This window comes from Babylonia areolata, chromosome 1 (assembly GCF_041734735.1).
Source record: "Babylonia areolata isolate BAREFJ2019XMU chromosome 1, ASM4173473v1, whole genome shotgun sequence".
Classification (NCBI taxonomy): Eukaryota; Metazoa; Mollusca; class Gastropoda; order Neogastropoda; family Buccinidae; genus Babylonia; species Babylonia areolata.
This window is the reverse complement of record NC_134876.1, coordinates 63,826,799-63,850,757: the sequence shown is the minus strand read 5'-3', so window position 1 is coordinate 63,850,757 and position 23,959 is coordinate 63,826,799. Positions and strand designations below refer to the sequence as shown.

Genomic DNA, 23,959 nt, shown 5'->3' with positions numbered 1-23,959 from the left:
TGACTAACATCCTGGACCTGAAATCTCTGTCTTATTGTAGTGAGGTGACAGCCCCTCAGTGAAGAGTACACTTGTCAGCAGCAGTTAAAGGCAGAAATTTATCGAGGAGGACATGGCAAAGGTTAACGTTGTACAATGATTCTAGTTTTGTGCACTTGTTATCACAGAAAGAAGCACATTCTGTTTGATGTTCACTATTATTTAGGCTTATAGATAATTTTAAGTTGATTTTAGCCTTTATTGTTGTTTGCTTATGGTTTTAATGGGGTTTTTTTGTTTGTTTGTTTTTCAATTTGGCACATGTTATATTTTCCTGATAATGTAAAATGCATTATCTCCATATAAATCACAGAGAGAGAGAGAGAGAGAGAGAGAGAGATGTTTCTCTGTGGGTTTTTTTTTCAAGGGATATATCCACACAAAAAAAAAGAAAAAAAAAGAAAAAGAAAAAAAGTGAGCATAAGTTATCACTATGTATCTTTTGTCTGTGGTAAAATGTAACATGAGGTAATTTCTTAACTACCACAAATTTTACAGTAAACTTGGTGTAGTGGTAGTTTAAGAATATGCCTTCTCAGTGATCAGTAAAGAGCGGTGACTCTTCATGGACAAGGGACACAATTTTAAGTCAGTGTTGCTTATGCTACCAATTCAGCTAGCACACAGGTAAATAAAACGTACATGGGAACAAACCCAGACACTTGTTCTAAAAATTTAAAGCTCCAGGCTTGTCCTTAACCAGTCATTTGACACATGCACACAGCGGCATTGACTTTACTCTCCTGGCCTCATTATTCTTTAATTTCTTCTCAGTGATCCCTTGCATTATGACTTTGTATTTGTATTTGTATTTCTTTTTATCACAACAGATTTCTCTGTGTGAAATTCGGGCTGCTCTCCCCAGGGAGAGCGCATCGCTACACTACAGTGCCACCCATTTTTTTTGTATTTTTTCCTGCATGCAGTTTTATTTGTTTTTCCTATTGATGTGGATTTTTCTACAGAATTTTGCCAGGAACAAACCTTTTGTTGCCGTGGGTTCTTTTACGTGCGCTAAGTGCATGCTGCACACGGGACCTCGATTTATCGTCTCATCCAAATGACTAGCGTCCAGACCACCACTCAAGGTCTAGTGGAGGGGGAGAAAATATCGGCGGCTGAACCATGATTCGAACCAGCGCGCTCAGATTCTCTCGCTTCCTAGGCGGACGCGTTACCTCTAGGCCATCACTCCACTTGGTAGCCAGGGCCAGAGATTATGACTTGGCAAAATAGAAAAAGCTAGTTGGCTTGCATCCAGTTTTCATGTGACGTTTTAATCTTCATGTAAACCCTGAAAACAGAGTATGGCTACCTACATGGCGGGTAAAAACGGTCATACACATAAAAGCCCACTTGTGTACATAAAAGTGAACGTGGGAGTTGCAGTCCACAAACGAAGAAGAATCTTCATGTGATGTTGTACAGTGACTGGTGATGGTGAAACCAAAATGCGTTCAAGAGAGCAGGGTTCAAGGGTTATAGTTTCAGGTCATGGCTTTCTTTTTTTTTTTTTTTTTTTTTTTTTTTTTTTTTTTTAAGCATTATGGAGTGTGGATTTTTCATCCAGTTAACTAGTTATGGTGATTGGTCATGGCCAGAAAAGAAAATAACTTAGGATTTGAGATCAAGTGTCAGGGTCACAACCATGTGCAATATAAAATATCAGGCTGCAAGACATCTACTTTGCAGTTCCCAGAGTTTCTGTTCCACAAATTCTGTATTATAGTTACTGGAAAACACCTGAGTCTTGAAAGCCTTGTCTCTTTTATTTTGATCTGTTACATAATTTGATTTGTTTGGAAATAAGATTACTTTGTACTTTGTCTGAGCCTTTGTATAGATGTACAGAAACACAAAACATTAACATTTAATGATTTATTATATTTGTCTATTCAAGATAACATTTAGAAATGCACTTTTTTATGGCACACTTTCACCTTTGCATAATATGGAAAATATATGGGGGGCCCCTAGGGGATTTAACTTGAAATGGATCCACCTTTTCTGCAAATTGCACAGTTTGATGGGTAACATGTATATATGTATATAAGGTTGGGTGGTTTTGCTTGCTTGCATTCTCAGTTGGTAAAAATAAAATTTAAGAAAAGTAAACAGAACTAATGTCATCAGAGTCTGTTTCAGTTATTCCCACCATTTTCAATTTGGAGAGGGAGACTCTTACAGACCAAAAGCCCTTTTAGAATTGGTTTTCTTCCAGATGAACCATCAATGAAGATATTTCTGAAGGCCTTATGAACGTGTTGGGTTTATGTGTAGGTCAGGCATCTACTTTTTTTCCAAATACTGTTTTTTAAAGGAGACGCTGTATAGCATATATGGATCAGTCCACATACTTTGACACTCCTTGTAACTGAAACTCACAATAATTCCTTTCAAAATACTTTTAACTCGTTGGTTTGAGCTGGCTGAAAAGAGTCTGATAGAGTTCACAGTTGGTGAGAATGGCTTGAACAAACAGCAAGAGAGGAAAATACATTCCCTTTTTTTTTATTTTAATTCTAAAACTTGAAACAACCAAGTATGGTACTTGTTGCTCTTTAAGTGAAAAAAACGCACAACTTACAAATGCAGAAAAGCAACCTTAAATCTACTTTTCTTCATTTTCTGTTGTTGTTTTTCTCTACCTCTTTCTTACCTGTAAGCAAACCGACAGGAAGCACAAAGCAGTAGTGGGTTCAAGATATGTACCAGTGTCTTAATTGAAAGAGCAACAGTTACTGTATTGGATTGTTTCATTTTTAACTCCCTTTACCCCATTCAGCCTTGTATTAAAGAAACCTGTACACTTTGAGAATATCAAACCCGAACCGAAGTGCTGTCTGCTTTACCATTCCCTGAAAGTCACTCATTGATGGATTATACACAACTTCTGTCTTTACCATTCATGCGTTGTGGGTTTGTTCCTAGTTTTCTTTGCCCACTCTTCAGTCTTTCAGATCAGTGTACCGATTGCCGATTCCTAATAGAGGACTGGACGTAACTTTTCATGTATGAATGATTGGTATACCACAGGACTGATTGAGAAAAGAGCCCACAAGAAGAAACTAAAGAAACTGTTGTCAAGTTTTGTTACCCTTTTTGTCCCATATTGCTGTTGATTGTTATCTCTGCTTAGCTTTCTGCTAAAGAGGTCGAGTGCATTGTAAATAACTTTACTGTTAAAGAAAATGGGGTCGAGAACTACACAAGTTACCATTTTCGTTATTGAAGACACAGTGTACACATGATCCTTTTACTTTTCTCAGTTCTTAAGATTATCGAGGGTGCTGTGTCATAGATTGTTGTATCTTGTCTTGTCCATCTATCCATGGACTGTGGGTTCTTACAGGGATTACTGGACTGGTTTCGGTGCATCTTCTTTCAATAGATAATCTGCATACCTGCTAAAGATGATCAGCTGTTTCAGTCTTATTCCTTTTGGTTCAAGATCATTAGGTCAAGAAAACATTTGTTTTGCATTTGTTTTTTGAAGAAAGCATTGCCTGACGTGAATGAAATTTGAAAAATGCAAGTTCCCAAAACTCTGACCTTGCAGTGTGACCTTGACAGTAATTTCAATAACTTTTTAAAAAACCAGTTTTGAATGGTTTGCTCTGATAAAATTAGAATGTGTTAAAATCTATTGTCCATATTTATCTTTATTTTGGTTATTAGTCCCCAAAGTTGTCAGAACTGTTTTTGCATTGCAGTCACAAACACCCTTTTTATGCTAATGTTATCAAATTATTAGGGTTAAACAGATTTTTTTTTTCTAAAGGGACTAATCTTAACCATGGTTTGTGTAAAGCAAAAACTTTATTTTGGCTTCAGTTGGGGTAACAGCTTGCACGGAGAGAAAGTAAGCTATGTCAGCTTGTGTGTCATGCAGCAGATCAGAGATGCTTCCTTAACCCCACTGTGGTCTCAAAACGTAAACATTCTGTGAAAGTTACGAACCATGTATCCACCAGGTGGATGATGGCAACAGTGAGCAATACGATGTGAGTGTCATGTTTGCTCTGTCTGTACCGCTAGCTTATATCCATTCTGAGAATGTGTTGATGCTGAACAGGTAGGTGGTGACATTTATTGCTTGAGAAATGAAATGGGATTCTTGCTGAACACAAAATTCATGTGAAACAGTTTTTCATACCCCCGAGAAATTTTAATGCAGAGAATAAAATGATGGGAAGCAGGAAATTTCTCCTGTTGAGATAATAAAGTATTCTGTATTCTACATTCTGTAAATAGTTTATGTAAACAGTTCTTTCATCCATTTTTTGTTCATTATTTTAAAGATTTTTCTTAACAGAGAAGATACAACGTATTAACCTAATAATTTATTGATCATTGAAATGGACATGCTTTCTTCTTTGTCATAAATTCATGAAACATACATACATTTTCCATTCTCTCCAAGTTTCAAGTATTTCAAATATTGAACATGACAAAGAAATAATGTATGACAAAACTGAAAACATCAATGTCAGATTTTGTTATCTGCATCATCAAAGAGCTCCCTCTGTTACACAGTAAAGAAAAACAATGGGTACTCTTAATTGTATAATGCTCATTATGCTTCCTGGTGCTTTACTGGGATATATTTTCTGAAAATGTTTGTGTTCTGATATGAGTATCATAGTCAAATGAGGATTCAGAGCTCCAACAAAAAATATTTTTAAAATGTTTATAATTGACCCCGTAAACTGCCAAGAAAGACCATGCATTGGTATATGTCCTTTGTAATTTTTGGTCACACCATATGTGAGTCATGGAGAGGAGACTGAGGGGGGAATGCAGAAGTGGACATGCATGGAAGGCACTATACTGGTTCTGGCACGGCACTGGTTGGTTGATTCATTTGTTCTTCATAAAGATCTAGAAATTGGCACATCATTCCCATCTTTACTTTGAATTGCTGGTCATTCCAGCAGAGGTTTTGACCTGTGGTGTGTGATATGCTTCAGTTCAGGTGTAGAGGAAGGCTTTTGGTTGGGTTTTGCTTTGTTTTGTTTGTTTTTTATGGTAAGACAAGAGACTGTGGTTTCTGTTTTTTAAGACTGGAAAGCAGTTGCATTATTGAGGTGTACAAATACTGAATCCAAGTTGACAGTTGTGAATTGTAACTGCTTTGAATGTGTTCTGGTATTTTTAAAACTGTAATTTCCTGTTGTGGTGATAAATTTGACAAAGTACATTGTTATCATAGGATATGAACAACAAACATAATTCATTTTACCTGTGGTATTTGTGTAAAAAGTTTGGACACAAGTCCTGGAACTGCATTGTATATATGATACTATTACAATTGAATGTGTGTTATTAAAAGTTTTCCAGACCATATTTCATGATGCTGTGTGATCACATTTCTTCAGGGTGAATGTTCTTGTTCCTCAGAAAAGTCACTTTGTTCACAGAGAAAGAGTGTAAAGTCAGACAGCCAATGCAGTGAGCGATAGAAATGTATTTTGACTGGCTGGCATTATTTGGAGCTGGTGCCATATTCATTTCCCATGCTGCTACCAAAAGTCATATAAGAAAACCATGTTTTCTTAATTAAAATATTCATTACCCATGCCACCACCAAAATCGTATCAGAAAAGCAAATAGACCCACATTTACTTGATAATCATCTGTTTTTAATGTCAGTCACCAAGTTTCTTTGAGCTTCTACCATCTTGCATAATTTTAAACTTCAAGGAACATGAACTAAGCACAATACACTGTCACACAAAGACGTTTGAATTTTGAATTGTAATGTGTCTTAAATTTCATGTTTCATGACAATAAAGCATTCTATCTATTCTATTCTCACACATTTCACAAAATGGCATTTCAAAATTTTCAGAACATATAAATTGATTTTAATGCTCACTGATTTGCATGTCTTTCAATCTCATCATCTCATTTGGTAAATGTCAAAAAGGATTTGGCAAAAAGGTAAAGATTTTCAGCTGTATGATATTTGGAGACTAGATCACTGATTGACATTGTTGCATATAGTTCTGCTGACTGCACAGGTCCATATCAGAACTGCCCAACTAAACAAAAAACGAAAAAATGTTGACAGCATGAAATACAAAACCCTGTGACATCTGAAAGAAATGAAAACAACCTGCAGAACAAGACACTTCATAATGTATCACCTTAACCAATAAGCTGCTTACTGCAGAAAGGACTAGGCTGTGCTGAGGATGTCAACACTTCCACTAAATCTATCATCTCAGAGACAAAAAAATGTATTTAGAAAAGAAAAAAGAAAAAAAACACATCAAAGCCACACAAAAGTATACTAAATAGTACATATACTCTTAACACTGCAGAATGGGCAGCTAGTGTCCATCCTAATATTCACAATATCACAACCCAATCGCCATAGCAAAACAACAGAATTATAGTATATGACAGGCTGCAGAAAAAAAGGAGAAAACATAGGTTTTGCTGGACAAAAACAAACAAACAAAAACGGGGGAACTGACTGGAATGGCAGAAAAAGCAGATAATAGTGAAGGCATAAACTATAGAAAAGAGGAAATTCCTATCATAGAATTTCCAGAAGGCAGGGATGCTATTTATAGTGAAAGATCCTTGGCAGCCCATGGACATGAAGACTAATCTGTAAGGTAATCTATCCCCTGCATTCTTAGTCCTTCCCTAGCCTCACCAAGGGAAGCTGCTTGTCCACAGCCAGCAAGAATGGAGGCCGCACACACACACACACGAACACACCACCACCACCACCCACTACCACACCTCATCACACACAACGCACCACACACATCACACACCACAAACAACACCACAAATACACACCAAACACACACACACACACACACACACTGCTTGCACAATACATCAGTTGCCAACATCAATACAATTACTTTCTTTCTACTCTGTCCAAGCTACATTATGCAAAAGATAATATTCACATTGGTAATAATCAGTATGGCTTTCTTGTTAAAAAAAAAAAGAAGAAAAAGATGTATGAATACACAAAAATTAAACTTTTGTAGCATGCATGATACATAAGAATCACGGGAGCAGGCAGTACAACTCAATATGATATACCCTGTTCAGTATCTGACTTTTCAACACATAATTTATGATATATGCTGGTCAATTCAAACAGAAAATATCAGCAAAAATTAGAAGCAAGACATTTACACTTCATACAACTATGCACAAGAATGTCCTCTGTGCCTTTAAAGTTCAAAACAATAATTTACTTTCATCACACACACATTCTACACACACAGTCACCCACAACAACACAGTACCCCTTCACACATCTCTAATACATTATAAACTAAGATCCACCAGAAATCACATACTACTTTCTTGAAAATTCCACGTGATAAAAACTAAGATCCACATGCTGTACTCCAATTCTTTTTTTTCTTTTTTTTTCTAATTTGCATAATGGAACAAAAATCACACATGCACACAAAACACAAACCTATGTACACAGAAAAAAAGAACAGAGCAGAACATTATTAATATAACAAAACATGCATCATTAAATGATATACTTTTTTTTCTTTTTTATACTAAAGAGATGACAGCTAGATGCATTAAACACAACAGTGTTCAGAAATATTTTGGATATCACTGTTCATACATAAAAGTATACTGCCAATGACTGAACAAAAACAACTGTTTAAGAATTTCATTTACTTTTTTTTTTTTAAATAACATGCTTAAGCCATTGTCCTACCTCATTTAACATTCTCCAGGTAAAAATTATACTGGATTTACAAATACTGCTTTGCACCTGGAAATCAAGATCACAACCTTCTCTAGGTTTATCTTTCAGAAATAAAATGCAATGTACCTTAAAATACACTGCTGCAGACCTTTCGCATGGAAGTTCAGAAAAAAAAAACATTCATAATATATACTAAGAAAGTACTTGAGATTACCATCATCCCCATACACACACATTCTCTATATTCTATGTGTGTGACCAAAGTGCTCAAACTGCTCCTCCCTCTTCCACACACATACACACAGAGGCAACTAAATTCAGCAAGAAGTTCAGAGCAAATGTTTTCTTTGCTTTAACAAGTGGTTGGTTGGCACAATTTTCTGCTTCTTTATGACTGTATCACTGTATGTGTGGTCTACTTGATGTTTTTTGTTTGTTTTTTAATTGTAACTTCTTGATGAAACTATAGCCCTCGTCACTGTTCACAAATCACACAGCAAATGGACTCTAAAATATGTCATTCGGCATCATATACTGTAACAAACTGGTGCAAGCTACAGACAAAAAAACTGTGCCAAATTTTGTAGCTTACACAGTACAAAGACAACCCATCAACTCTAGTTCCGGCTCAGCAAATCATTGCAATATTTGGCCAACAGAGCAAACCTATTAGCTAAACATCTTGCACCAGTTTGGATTTTTAAGTATATAAGCCAGACAGGGAGAATAAAAGGAACTCCCTTTATGATGTTATATGGCATACTTGTCTTCTTTTTAAGAAAAAAAGAAGAAATAGTGACTTTTAACAATCTGGGTCATTTGCCAGCCTGGGAGGTGGGGAGGAAAGAGGAATGGGGTGGAATGGAGACTACTATTTTCAACCTCACATTGTTTTCATTGATCAAAATCAAGAAAATATGATTTCTCTCTGTCTGTCTGTAACAAGGCAAGAATTAAGACCACTTTGCTGCACACCAAAATAACAAAACACACACACACACACACACACAAGCGCACATGCACACACACACATACACACACAATTTTGCACATGAATTCACACACATGCTGATAATTCAAACATTCACAGGGACATACATCAGCAGATCATACACCATCAAAAGACTGCATTAGCATCAACACTGTGATGCAGGTTCCTTGTAACTGTCATATATCCAGCGAGCCACTTGATCGAGTCCTTGACCAGTTTTAGCGCTTACGTCAAGCACTGTGATTTTTTGGGTTGTGTGCTGGCACACTTCATCCAGGCGAAAAAGCCACTCTATCTCATTCCGACTCATCACGCAGGGCAGATCTCTGAAAAGAACACACACACACACACACACACACACAAAGAATTATATTTCAAAATAATTGTTTATCAGGATGAAAGGTGTGATAAAGTCCCTTTAACTGCTTGACTGCTGATATCTGGTGAAATGAGACCCATGTGATGTGAGTCTTAAGAACAGTTATTACATTTTGTGCACTTTTCAAAGGTACAATTGCTTTTACTGACCAAAAGTAATTCTATCTCTAAAGGGAGAAGTCCAGATACAAAGTGTTGACTGACATCTTGACCTGTAAGCTCAGTTTTATCTCAGTGAGATGACAGCCCTTCATTGCCAAGCATATTTGTCAGTAGAAGTTGAGGGGTTAAAAAAGAAAGAAGTAAACTATGTTTCAAGTCATATACTTTTCTTCAGGGAAATCATTACACCATGGTTTTAATTTTTCTTTAAAAAAAAAGAAAAAAGAAAAAAAGTCTGGCAGTATTTTTTATCAATATATATTTGTCTGAAGTTTTATATGAAAAAAAGAAAAGAAAAAAAAGCATCAGCTGCAAAGTCAGAGGATCAAAATTTAACAACTGCTTCTTAAAATTTGTTCAGAATATATATAATCATGGGCATAGGCTCCCCCCCACATGCATGCATCATGAGCATGTGCGTGTAACATGCTCCCAACTGCGCACACATTAAGTTAACACAAACAAGACACAAACACAGGTTGGTTTTTTATTTTTATTATTATTATTTTTTTTTTTTTTTTTTTTTTTTAATTGTTTTTCCCACATGCATGCATCATGAGCACGTGCGTGCGACATACTCCCACTTATGCACACGCTATGTTAATACAAACATGACACAAAAATAGGCTCCCCCCCACATGCATGCATCATGAGCATGTGCGTGTAACATGCTCCCAACTGCGCACACGTTATTGTTAGCACAAACAGGACACAAACACAGGTTGTTTTTTTTTTTTGTTTGTTTTTTTTTGTTTTTTTTTCTCCAGTGATGCACGTCGCCTCGCCGCAGGAGCCCACTCACTTGACCAAGACTTACCTGTTTGTCTAAATGTGTGCTTTTCTCTTGATGTACTTTGTTTTTATTTTAATTTGTCCCGTCATGGATGATATAAATGATTGTCACTCAGTGATGGGTACTTATAAAGGAGTGTATTTTTCTTTATTTGAAAGCCTTTGCTCAGTTGTACTATGTACCATGCAAATAGAATGAGTGGATGCCCTTTAGACTCCACTAGAAAATATAGTATAAGTCATTAATTACTTGATATAATAGCCACAATAATAATAAAATAAAATGGAAAATATAAGCATTGTTTCCATGAACTGTCAAGGACTGGGTAACGTTAAAAAGAGGAGAGATGTTTTTCACTTTCTTAGACAAAAGAAACACTCCATTTATCTCCTTCAAGATACACATTTCGACCCAAATATTGAATCGTATGTTAGATCTGAATGGGGTTACACTTGTCACTTTGCATCTCATAATTCACAATCCAGAGGTGTTGCTGTTATGTTCAGTAACAATTTTGAATTTAAAATTAAAAAGGTGTACAAGGATCCTAATGGAAACTGCATAATTATTTCCTTTACAACAGTAGAAAAGGATTTCTTAATTGTAAACATTTATGGCCCAAACAAAGATTCCCCAGAATTTTATGATGAACTGGAAAAAAATATTACACAGTTTGGATACCCAAACCTGATTATTGGAGGTGACTGGAATCTAGTTCTTGACCCACATAAAGATTATTCTAATTATAAACACATAAATAACCCTAAAGCTAGAGACAAAGTAGAAGATATTATGACAAACTTAGATATGTATGATGTTTGGCGAGACTTAAACCCTGATAGTACACGTTTTACATGGCGTAGACCATCCCCTTTTCAACAGAGCCGTTTGGACTTCTTCCTTATATCTGAATGTTTGATACAGTATGTGCACGAAGCAGACATCCAATATGGCTATAGGACAGACCATTCAATGATAGTTCTTAAACTTTCATTTGGCGAAAAAATTAAACGAAAATCTTTTTGGAAATTCAACAATTCTTTACTGAAAGATATAGATTATGTAAATGAAATTAAAGAAGAAATCAAACAAGTTATTAGAGAATATGCAGTTCCATTATACAATTATGAAGAATTAAGAAACATTCTAATGTCCGAAATACAGTGTGTAATATCAGACCAATTATTGTTAGATGTTCTATTAATGAAGATTAGATCAAAAACAATCTCATATGCCACAATGAAAAAACGTAAAACAGAGGAGGAAGAACAACAGTTAGAAATAGAAATACAGAACTTAGAAAGCAGGAATGTCAGAACATGTCAAGAAAATGATAGAATAGAAGAGAATAAGTTAAAGCTTGTAGATATTAGAAAAAAGAAGATGGAAGGAGTACTCATGCGTTCAAGGGCCAGATGGATAGCAGAAGGAGAAAAAGTATCAAAATACTTTTGTAATCTTGAAAAAAGGCACTTTGTAAATAAGAGTATGAAGAAATTAGTTACAGACAAAGGAGAAGAAATCCATGAACATAATGTAATATTAAAGGAGGTTCACGATTTCTATAAACATTTATATAAAAAGAGACTTATTCAAACATGTGAAATAGCAGATATTGTTAAGGAAATGCCTAAACTTAGTAATATAGAAATAGAAAACCTTGAGGGTGAAATTACTTATGAAGAAGCTACCCAGGCACTTAAACGCATGCAGAACAATAAGAGTCCAGGTACTGACGGCTTTTCTGCCGAATTTTTTAAATTCTTTTGGAAGGATCTTGGATACTTAATTGTCAGGTCACTAAATGAAGGTTTGAAGAAAGGTGAACTGTCACAAACACAGAAAGAAGGCATAATAATTTGTATACCAAAGGGTGACAAACCAAGAGAATTTATTAAGAACTGGAGACCGATATCTTTATTAAATGTTGTTTATAAAATTGGATCTTCTTGCTTAGCAAATAGAGTTAAGTCTGTGCTGTCCTCTTTAATTAGTGATGACCAAACAGGATTTATGTCTAACAGATTTATTGGTGACAATATTAGATTAATATATGATATGATTCATTATTTAAATTCAAAGCAGTTGCCTGGTTTATTGATTTGTATAGATTTTGAAAAAGCGTTTGATACTGTTGACTTCACTTTCATGATGAAAGTGTTAAAAGCATTTGGATTTGGTCCAGTCTTCTGTAGATGGATAAGTACCTTTTATCAAAATATTAAATCAGCAGTAGTAGTAAACGGAACGGCGTCTTCTTGGTTTCCAGTAGAGAGAGGATGTCGTCAAGGTGATCCCATTTCACCCTACTTATTTCTTCTATGTGTTGAAATCCTTGGCATAATGATAAGAGAAAATAAACTGATTAAAGGTATTAATATTAATAATACAGATCATAAAATTGCACAGTTTGCAGATGACACCCAACTGATGACCAAAGGAGATAGAATATCGTTTGAGGAGATCATAAGGACAACTGACTCGTTTAGTAGTTTTTCAGGATTATATACGAATGCAGGTAAAACTCAAGCAATATGGCTGGGTAGCAGAAAACAATGTCAAATTAGATATCTACCTCATTTAAAAATGGTATGGAACCCACCAAAATTTAAAATCTTAGGAGTGTGGTTTACTGTTGATTTAGAAGAATGTGAGGAATTAAACTATAAAGACAAAATGTCTGAAATTAGAATGTTATTTAGAATATGGATAAAAAGACCGATTACCCCTTTAGGAAGGATAGCTGTTCTCAAGTCACTGATTTTATCAAAAATAACCCAGTTATGGATGTTTCTACCAAATCCACCTGATGAATATATTGATGAGCTGCAGAAGGCATGTTTCAAGTTTATTTGGAACAAAAAACAGGATCGAATAAGTAGAAAAACAGTAATTAAAAGTACAATATTAGGAGGATTAGGAATGTTTGACATCAAACAATTTATTAAAGGTCTTAAGCTGAGCTGGATACGTAAATTAAAGTTTTCAAACCATAAATGGACAATAATAATAAAAGAAAGCAATCCAGTTATCAAAGATATTGATAGATATGGACCCTGTCTACCAACACCTAATGATAAGAATAAGTTCTGGATCCATGTTTTCCAAGCCTACAAAGAATTTTGTCAGAAGGTCCCACTATTAAGTAGTAAAGAAGTTTTAGCAGAACCAATCTTTCTGAACCAAAATATTAAAATTGGAAGTAAGATTTTATCATACAGAAATTGGATGGAAAAGGGGGTCTGGAATATTTCTCATCTAGTGCACGGGGACAGTAGTTTCCTTTCCTATGAAGATTTTAGTCAAAAGCATGGAAATATAACAAATTTCCTTACTTTAAATGGTTGCATAAGGTCAGTTAGAAATTATATAAAAAACCTAAACATTAAAATTGATAATAACACTGCTTTGCAGATGAGAAAATCATTACAAATGATATATTCAGTGAAAAAAGGAACAAAAGTTTATTATGATACTCTAGTTAAAAACAATACGACCCCTAAATGCTGTAAGAAATGGAACGATTTGTTGCAACTGAACATTAATTGGAAACAGACATTTCACAAAATACACAAAATAAGTAATGTTAACTTAAAATGGTTTCAAATAAGATTAGTTCATAGGATTATTGCAACAAACAAATCACTGAAACAGATGAATATCTCTCATAATGATAAATGTAGCTTCTGTGGATCACATCCAGAAACCATTGAACACCTTTTTTGGAGATGTGAGATTGTGCAGAGATTTTGGACTGCTTTCCAAACTGATATTAATAACAAATGCAATAATGTATACAATGCCCAATTATGTGAAGAATTAGTTTTATTTGGAAACTCACACACATTTGCTACAGATGACATTTTAGATTTTATTATTTTACTTGCCAAAAACTTTCTGTACAAATGCAAATTCAATAAACAACCACCACAACTCAATGCATTTAAAACACAGCTCAGATACAGATACAAAATCGAAGAACATGCATCTTATATACTAATGAACCATCATGCTTTCCGTACAAAGTGGAACAGTTACCTTCCAATTATGGAAACTGTTACTTAATCATAATTTCACATGTTCCATAGTTACCATTCTATATAACAGTCCTTACTTTGTACTAATATGTCTTTATTTATTTCTCAATATGTATTATTTGTTTTTTGTGTTTTTTTTTTATAACTTTTATAGTTCCTGTTGTCTTTACAATGTGACCAATCACAAGTGTTCTTTTCCAATAATGCAGAAGTGGTATACTCATGATCATTATTATTATGACATTATAATGTCACCACTCGCTTTCGCCTTACCCTAGATACCATTACTATAATAGTTGATACATTTGATGCTGTTGCTATGTCACAACTGGTCTAGGCTATTTACTATTAATGTCATCTTAAATCACCATGATTACTACAATCATTAAGATGCAAGTATTGATTGATTGAATGATTGGACAAATCTTCCTTTCTTCTTTTTATTTTTTTTTTATTTATTTTTTTGTTTGTTTGTTTTTTTGTTTCTGTGTGTGTGTGTGTTTGTTTATTTGCTTGTTGTTGTTGTTATTGCTGTTGATGTTGTTGTTACAGATTTGTTTTGCCTTGCTATAGCCTGCTTTGTTTTATTTTGTCTTATCTATCTCTCTGTAGTGGAAGATGCTACTGTTCGTTTTATACGGTTTGGTTCATACTATTCTCTGTATTGTATACATGTTTTTGGAAAATTTAAAAAAAAGTTTAAAAAAAAAAATATATATATAATCATGGGCTATTACTTTTCATATTTTTACCACTCAAGTGACTCTTAGGAGCTATCTGGGCTGTAAAAACACCAAAAAAAAACCAAACAAAAAAACCAACCCTCTATGACATTAGTACCAAATGGAGAGAGAATACAACTTTGAAGCAAATTAAATAAATAAACACAGATTTTATTAAAACTTAGTTGCACCAGCCAAAATTATAAAACTAAATCCACACAATTTTCATTGTCTTTTACAAAATTTTATAGTACAAAAAACTTTAAAAAAAGATTCTAACAAAAACAAAAGTATGTGAATATCTTCATCAGTTAGATTTCCGTCTGTTTAAGAATAAAAACTGTTACACTGTAAACTCAGTTTAAGAGAAATAGTCTGAAGGTCGCATATTTGAAATACTAACTGTTTATTCAGCAGCAGCAAAACAGGAGTATCAGTGGTCTGTGCATGTGTAAGCACTGTCAACAGCTGAATGCAGGCACTTGCTACTTGGCAGCGATTGGAAACATCTACAACATACTGGAAACAGCCACAACATGTCTTATTTTACAGAAACATGAGGAAGGAACTTATAAATTACAAACTCTACATATACTATCTATGCCTATACATATAGTTCTTTTTAAGTACCTTTTTTTCCTTTATCAAGCATCAAAAGGCATGCAAAAATAATATAAAGAATCTTATCTCTCCAACCCTCCCCCTTCATTTTCTACCACTCTCATGGTAAATTGGCTGAACTGTATGCATCTTGTTTGAAGTAATAAACACTAATCTTGCAATATGTACCTGCAATCAAACACCTTACACACTCATCTAATATTTTTGCACTGACATGAGTGCATGTGCAAGTAAGTGTGTGTGTGGGTGTGTGGAAGTGGGAAGGCAGAGGGGGTCTGCATATTTGTGTATACGAATGTAGAAACTGTATCAACTTTAAAAGCATCTGTAGAATTACAAGATAACATATAAGCTAAATCATACTATCTCATATTTTGACACACATTTAAATTATCAAAAATAATACACAACTGGTGTGTTCACAAATGTATCAATGTGTGTCCACTCTAGACTGGCACTACAGAATGGTATATTCACAACTGCATATATCATAAATAATTATTATGTGTCCACTCCAAACTGGCACTAAACAATGATTTTTCCACATTCATTTGATGTAAGCGCCCACTCTAGACTAGTACTACAGAATGGTGTTTCTACATTTATATAAAATTATATCTCAAGAGAAACATATTTTGTGTTGTCATACAAACACATAAGCAGGCTCAAGGGGACTAACAATAATGGCACTGGAATCTCTGTAGTAGTTTTTCCAAATGGGGCCCATGGATCCTCCCAGCTCTCGAACAGTCACCTCCTTCTTCTTGTGCACCACCACGTTCACCAGATTGGTGCCAGTCTGTTGGCAGAGAAAGACATGAAAAACCAGTCATTCGATCAAGCAATATGTAATGAGTTCATATGAATCATTGAATGAAAGTAAACTTCATAAGGATTAATTTTTTCCTACTCAAATTAGGTGTACAGTGGCTCAGTGGTTAAAACGTCTGCCAGAAAGGTGGTTCAGTCCTGAAGTGGTGACCAACCTGGAGGCGCCGGTTCAAACCTGCTCAGGACCAGGAGAAAAACAAAAAAACAAAAAAAAACGGCAATACAAGGGCACCCAGGAGTCATGACCTGGGCGTGGCACAGCCCCCTTAGAGTGTAAGGAGTTAAGGGCCGAAACACTTGACTGAGACTGAGAGGGGCTTCTTCTCTGAAGACCTTTTACTGCTCAGCTCTCCCCAGAGTTTCTTACCACTGACAGTAACAACTGCGTGTGTGTCATATTGTTCCACTTCAGTCTTTGTCTAGAAATCAACAGTACATTGCACAATTAGCCATACTGCTAACAGTGCTAATTCAAGTTCAAAACAAAAAATCATTCAGGAATCTTTTACTCAATTTGCTGCCATCACAAGCCCACAAACGTTGTCAAGTTCAAGCATTGATCACTTTGAAATGTTGTCCAAAGTCTCTAACTGAATGTGGTGATGAACAACCTTGCAGTTCTCTATAATATATATATTGTTCATCAGTATCACAAAACTGAAAAATAAATGGGAAAGAATGATACCCAGATGACATACTGACTCTATTTCCATCAATAAGCTAAATCATAACAAAACCAATCATACAGTACTAATATTCAAGTACATATGATATATAAATCAATTCAAACAAACTAATAAAATCAGAACTCGAGAGGCAAGGCCTTCAAGACTTGTGATACACTTTAAAAAAAAAAAAATCTAATCGTTAAAATGTGTTCTGTATTTGTTATTATAAAGCTTCGCGTTTAAAAAAAAAAAAAAAAGAAGAAGAAAAAAGTCCAAACCAGATTCGAACCCCGCGTGTTCGGGTGAGAAGAAACTGCCTTATCCATTACACTATCGTGGCTCCTTAACTGACGTTCTAAATTTCAACATTTGAACATATTTTTTTAAAGGGCGATAAATCAATTGTAGTATTCACAGTGAGAACGCTGTTTAAATCATATTATTCTGGTGTATCTTGGGCATTCAAAAAATCTTTAAGGGAAATAAAAAATTCTTTTTAATGGCTATTGCTGCAATCACACTGCAACATTTAGCCGTTTTCACTAGATCTAGATAGATGTACAAGTTTAGTTACACCCGCCGGGAATGTAGTACGACACAGTCGATTCAATTTCTCTTTTATGTTCATTCTAGTTTTTACTATCTGCACCAAAACGTTTGCAAAATAAATAAAACTTCCATGCTTAGCAAAAGAAGTTCCTGTTTGACCAAAAAATGATAATAATGACTGCTCTTGTTGATGTGTCAGAATATCAGATCAAAGTGCCAAGTTTAGAGAATACAAAAAATATAAATATAACAGTAAATGCAATTTGCATATGATTAGGCTTAATTTTTTTTTTTTTTTTTTTTTTTTTTTTGTGCCCATCCCAGAGGTGCAATATTGTTTTAAACAAGATGACTGGAAAGAACTGAATTTTTCCTATTTTTATGCCTAATTTGGTGTCAAGTGACAAAATGTCAATGTTAAAGTTTACCACGGACACACAAACACACAGCCACAGACACACACACACACACACACACACACACACACACAGACAACTGAACACCGGGTTAATACTTTGTTTACACAAGTGAGTAAAAAAAATGTGCTTACCGTCGGAATTGTTGCTGGAATATCCATCTGGGCCAAAGCTTTTGGTGAATTATCTGCAAAACTGGTTAAGAAGAAACTAAGAAAGTATACTACAAAAACATGTGTAATACATGCAAACTAGACATGACACCTGCAAATGTTCTAACAGACTGGTTCTTTCGTATTCACTCAGCATTTTATAAATCATTTGATACAAGAACAATCCAAACTGACTATATCGGGGTTTGAATGTTGCGGGTGCCCGAGTACAAATGCTGCAAAAAGTTGGCTTGGGCACGCAAATTTTCTGTCGAGAGTGTCCAGTTGGCACTCAAAAATTGAAAGAGGCAAAAGAAAAAGTGTCGTCTGCTGCAGCTCACTTCGCTGAGCAGCATCTTTGCGCATACGCGATTGGATGTTGACATTCATGGCACATTAGCGACGAACAATGTTTCCCATCTTCAATGTTAAAAGAAAGGCTCCCGAAACAGAGACGAAAGCTCAGGATGACAAAAAGAATAAACAGCAGGAGTATGAATCAAAGTACCAGCACATGTACAATGAAGCCTGGCAGAAAGACTTTCCTTGGCACACCACTGAAACGAAGAAAGATTTTATTTCATTTTATTATGCTGACACCCTAAACCACAATTGGTCACTCAAATGTTTTGTCCAGAGTGCCTGACTGGCACTATAAAAAATAATAAAAAGAGTTGAATTTGAACCCTGCAATATGCATGAAAATTCCGTGTGTGTGTGTGTGTGTGTGTGTGTATGTGTGTGTTAAAAAAGTAAAAAAAATATAGTGGCAGAAATGTTATGACTTTCATGATCAATCTAAAAGATGATGGAATAAAATGCGCAAATTGTCATTCTTACATTTCAAAATTCTCTAGTAATGAAAGCAAAGAACACAACAGAGAGACAGACAGACAGAAAGAAGTTAACAACAAGAAGTTTAGTTTAACTGAGACAGGCCATCTGCCCATGTCATGGTGTTGGGGTCATAATGGGAGAGAATCTGTGTAAAGATTAACAAACAAGAACATCGATCGTTATCTTCAGGTGGGCTAGTCACTGACATGGAATTACTTTAAACCTTAAATGCATCAACAGACAGAGAAACCAAACGAAAAGCAGTTAACAAGCCTTTTTACCACCTACCCCTGGGGCATTAAAAGACACAACATACAAATGCAATGATAAAAAAAAATTATTACCAAGAAAGCATGGTCACAACAAATGCACCAAACAGCACACACACACACACACACACACACACACAACGTTGTTACCACTAAAATAAGGGTAAACTGACATAGGAGGGAGAGAGAGAGAGAGGTTATGGGGGCTTCGATCTGATAAAACCTTTCAAACTGTTAAACAGCGGGAATGCATCAGGTTTGAAGGGTCGTGGAAATGCTTTTGTCTAAAAACAATCGCCCCTAGAAACTGAACCATGCGGTTAATCGAGATACGAATGCAATGTCATTGTGATGCGTTTGCAATTTTGTCTCTTCACAATGCTGGCTTACGGTAGAAGGATACAGTTTCCAGTCTGAAGAATCTTCAAAAGCAGAGTTTTTCCAGCACCTGTAGGCCCAATTAGAAGACACATGATGATTGACCATCATCAGGACACGCCTTTCGACAGTCTTTCGGTGTTTGTTGCTTGGGTCAGGCTTAAAGGGGCTTAACTCTACAATTTACTAGTTAAAAAAATAGTGGAGTGGCCTTGGACCTTTTGCCCCTAATGATCAAATTGATACAACGATGGAGCAAAATAAAAAGCACGCTGCCGCAGATCGACGTGCATTTAATGATGATGATAATAATAACAATGATAATGATAATAATATAATAATGATAATAATAATAAGAAGAAGAAGAATCACCAAATCATATCCATATCATATCATTTCAATATTTAGGCGTGTAGGCCTGATGAGGCCTTTTGCCCGCTTGAAGTGTGGAAGAATAATTACGAGAGTCGCCACATATGATATATGCATTTTTCCAACATTAAGTGCGTAATGCTTGTCAGTTCATAAGTCAAGAAATATCTAGATGAATTTTCTATTTAAAATTCTGTAAATGAATGCCAATATCATTTTTTTAAAGTATTCACTGTTCCTGTGGAAACCACATCTCCTGGCAAAGCCAATGATTCTTTTAGTAAATCTTCTTTGAATATTTTCAATATTGTTCAAAATTTTCAGTAAGCCCGTATTCCAAACAACATTCCCATATTCCAAGATCATGACTGGCCTGACGATTGACTTAAATAATGGCACCATAATGTTCTTACTTTTACACTGTATATTCCCAACTAACATTCCAGTCAATCCGTTGGCGTTTTTATGGCTTCATTAACATGAACATCAAAAGAGAGATCAGAGTCAACAATAACTCCTTTCCGATGAAGTCTTCTGTAGCTCAGTACCATCCATATAATACTCATAATGTGGATTATCCCTGCCTATGTGTAAAACTTTACATTTATTGCTATTAAGTTTAATTTGCCTTCTATCAGTCCAGACAATTAACTTATCAGTACTAACTTGTAACTGCAATCTACCAACATTAGAATCTACTTACTCATAGATCTGTGTGCCATCTGCAGAGATTTTCACGAAACAGTCTAGTATATTGGGCATGTCATTTATATGATACACAAAGAGTGTGAGCCCCGAGACACTGTCTTGAGGAACACCACTACTCACCTTAACAGGACACGGTGACTCAGTTCCTACTGACACGTACTGTGTTCTCTCATATAAGAAGTCTTTTATCCATTCCAACAATTTACCACAAATACCATACCCTTGCAATTCAACAATTAACCTATTATGTGGACCTTTATCGAAAGCTTTCTGTAAGTCCAGATAAACTGCATCTATTGGTTTATTGTTTTCAAGTGATTGCATCCAGTCATGTAAAGTATTCAATAACTGGGTCACGCAGGATCTACCACTGGTAAAGCCATACTGGTAATCAGATGATAAGTCGTTTGTCAATCAAATGATTATTCAAAGTGTCATGTATGAAACTTTCAATAACTTTACAAACTTATTGGTCGATAGTTTCAAGGATCTTGTTTGTTACCTTTCTTAAATGTTGATTTTACTTCTTTCCATGCCTGTGGAATCTTACCATGTGATATTGTTTTATGGAACATAATTTTTAGGGGAATAGCTAAACTACTACGTAATTCTTTTAGCAAATAAGGGTGAATTCCATCATGACCAATGGCTTTGTTTACATTTAAATGTAAAAGTTTGTCACTTATCATCTTTTCTGAAACCTCAACATAATCTGTTGAAGCCTTGCATTTTGGTTCAAAAGAAGGGATACTGGTAACATCTTCCACTGTGAAAACACTAGAGAAAAGCAAATTAGGTCCTCAGCCTTTTCTTTGTCAGTATTAGTCAAAGTTCCACTAGGTGTACTTAAGTTCGGAATAACCTCCTTAGATTTAGTTTGTGATGCAACATAAAAAATCTACATTAAAAAAATCTCTTTGGGTCACTTTTAATATTTTTTGCAATAGACACATCGTTTTCTTAAGTAACTTTTCATAATGCCCTCTTAACCTGATTTCGAGCACGTGCATGAGCATTATAATTTTCAGTCGTCCTGTACATTTTATTCCATCTGTAAGACTTTATTTTCAATCTTATCTTTTCCAAAACAGAAGGTGGGACAGCCTTTCTGTACTTCTTGTTTCCAGAAAAAAAAGCTTATTTGGTGACACATACTTATCCTGTAATTCCTTTAATTTATCAGTGATACAAGACCAACACTCATCCACAGATTTGAGTTCCAAAATCTCTTTCCAATTTATGTCATCAAATGCATGCCTTATTGTTTCATAGTCTCCTTTATCATTGTTGTGTTTCTTTCATTGTATCAATATATACACATAAGAAACTAAATGTGGATTAACAAGATCTATTTATTGAAGAGAACGTTAAGTTGCCATCTTCCTGTCTAGTCGCCAACCAATCATATTTTAGATAAACAATGATAACATGCATAAGGGAAGTAATTCAAATGTCACATCTCCCTTCTTCAGTATAATGTTCATTAAATCTACATCTCCCTTCTTCAGTATAATGTTCATCAATGTCACATTTCCATTCTTCAGTATAATGTTCATCAATTTCACATCTCCATTCTTCAGTATAATGTTCATCAATGTCACATATCCATTCTTCAATATAATGATCATCAATGTCACATCTCCATTCTTCAGTATAATGTTCATCAATGTCACATCTCCATTCTTTTTATACTTTTGAACAAATTAATATAAACATTTCTACTATGCTTATGAATAAATTTTGAACTATTATAACATTCATTATTCTTTTATAAGGTATTGCTGAAATGGCAATTTTTATAATGACAAACATTTGATATTGCTTTGCTTTCCTTTTTTTTTTTTTTTTTTTTAAACACAGTAAAATATCGGATGATAATAAATATTTGGATCTTGAACAGAAACCAAAGAATTTATACTGTACTCCAAATAAAAATTTAAAAAATCATTCATTCTGTCACTGTCAGGCACTCTCACATTTTTACCACCACTTCTTGTTAAAGAAAATAATCATTCAGTCTTGCAGGCATTTTCACATTTCTACCACTCTTTGTTGTTTTGTGTCTGGTGTCTTGCTTTTCTGGTGAATTTTCTTCACATGTTTTGTTTGTTTGCTGGGGAACAAATCGATTGTTTCTGTCATCATCATTGTCACTATCACTTTCTTCTAAATGAGTATAGTATTTGTCATGTTTTGTTTGTGAGCTATTCTTTTGTGTGCTTTCATGTGTGGTTGACATTGTCTTTTGTTTGGAGTTGTCTGGGTTCATACTCATTTTCTCATTTACCTTTATCAGATCTCTTCTGTTTCTTCTCAATGTACTTTTCTCTGTTTGAACATAATATGATCTGGGTGTTTTTGCTGCTTTTACAACTCTTCCTGGTATCCAACCATTGTCATTCACATAGACTTTATCATCTGGTTTGAGTTTTGATAACTCCTTTGCTCCTTGCAAAGGCTGGAACCTGGGGACCAAGAAGCGCTTAACGCCATCCAGAAAGGCATCAACAGCGTCAACAGCCGCGCCACCTCCAATGCCCAAAAGATCCAGAAGTGGTCCATTCTGCCCAATGACTTCTCCATCCCTGGGGGAGAGCTGGGTCCTACAATGAAGATGAGACAACCAATCATATTTTAGATAAACAATGATAACATGCATAAGGGAAGTAATTCAAATGTCACATCTCCCTTCTTCAGTATAATGTTCATTAAATCTACAATCATCATCATCATCATCATCATCATCATCACCATCATCATCATCAGTTTCTCAATGAGGCGTCTTTGCGTTCGGACAAATCTATATGTGTTTCATAATATCATATCATATCATATCATATGTCACGCCTTTTAGACTTTATCAGCCTTTTGTCTGATCATCAGGACTAAAAATTTAATAAAAAAAATAAAAATAAATAATGGCTAGCTTTCTACGCAGAGATGTATTTGCAATCTATAATACGTGCTGCCGGGCTTTGTCTTTGCCTTCTCCAGGCTCCATGCATTTTAAAACTTTTGATGGTGTTGCCAATGTACGGTTGATGAATCTTGGTGGAAGAAGTTTCAGTTGGGACATGGTCCTGCAGTGGCGACGGTTCAGCGGTTAACTCTCATCACACTGTCATGTCGGCTAGAAGTTTAGGTGGCAACATCAACCAGTCATCTGGTAAATGCTTCAAAATCCAAATCCAGAACCAACAATTAACCCTGCAAACAGTTCTTCGTGTTGGTCAAAAATAGGCCAGCCAAGCCGCTTATATGATTAAAAAATCGATGTATTAAACACCGCTTGGAGACAGAAATATAATTGGCTTATTCATAAATTGGG

At 35.1% G+C, this 23,959-nt stretch overlaps 1 protein-coding gene across 1 annotated transcript; it reads right to left on the bottom strand.

The window, feature by feature from the left end:
• Positions 1 to 1,538: 1,538 nt before the first annotated feature.
• Positions 1,539 to 19,714, bottom strand: LOC143285480 (ADP-ribosylation factor-like protein 16). The gene is made up of 5 exons (XM_076592803.1): positions 19,577 to 19,714; positions 18,050 to 18,102; positions 16,131 to 16,250; positions 15,234 to 15,349; positions 1,539 to 9,064 (listed from the first exon to the last, which is right to left on the bottom strand). Exons 1-5 carry the CDS (start codon positions 19,644 to 19,646, stop codon positions 8,884 to 8,886), a joined length of 540 nt encoding a protein of 179 aa, XP_076448918.1. The 5' UTR covers positions 19,647 to 19,714; the 3' UTR covers positions 1,539 to 8,883.
• Positions 19,715 to 23,959: the final 4,245 nt, after the last annotated feature.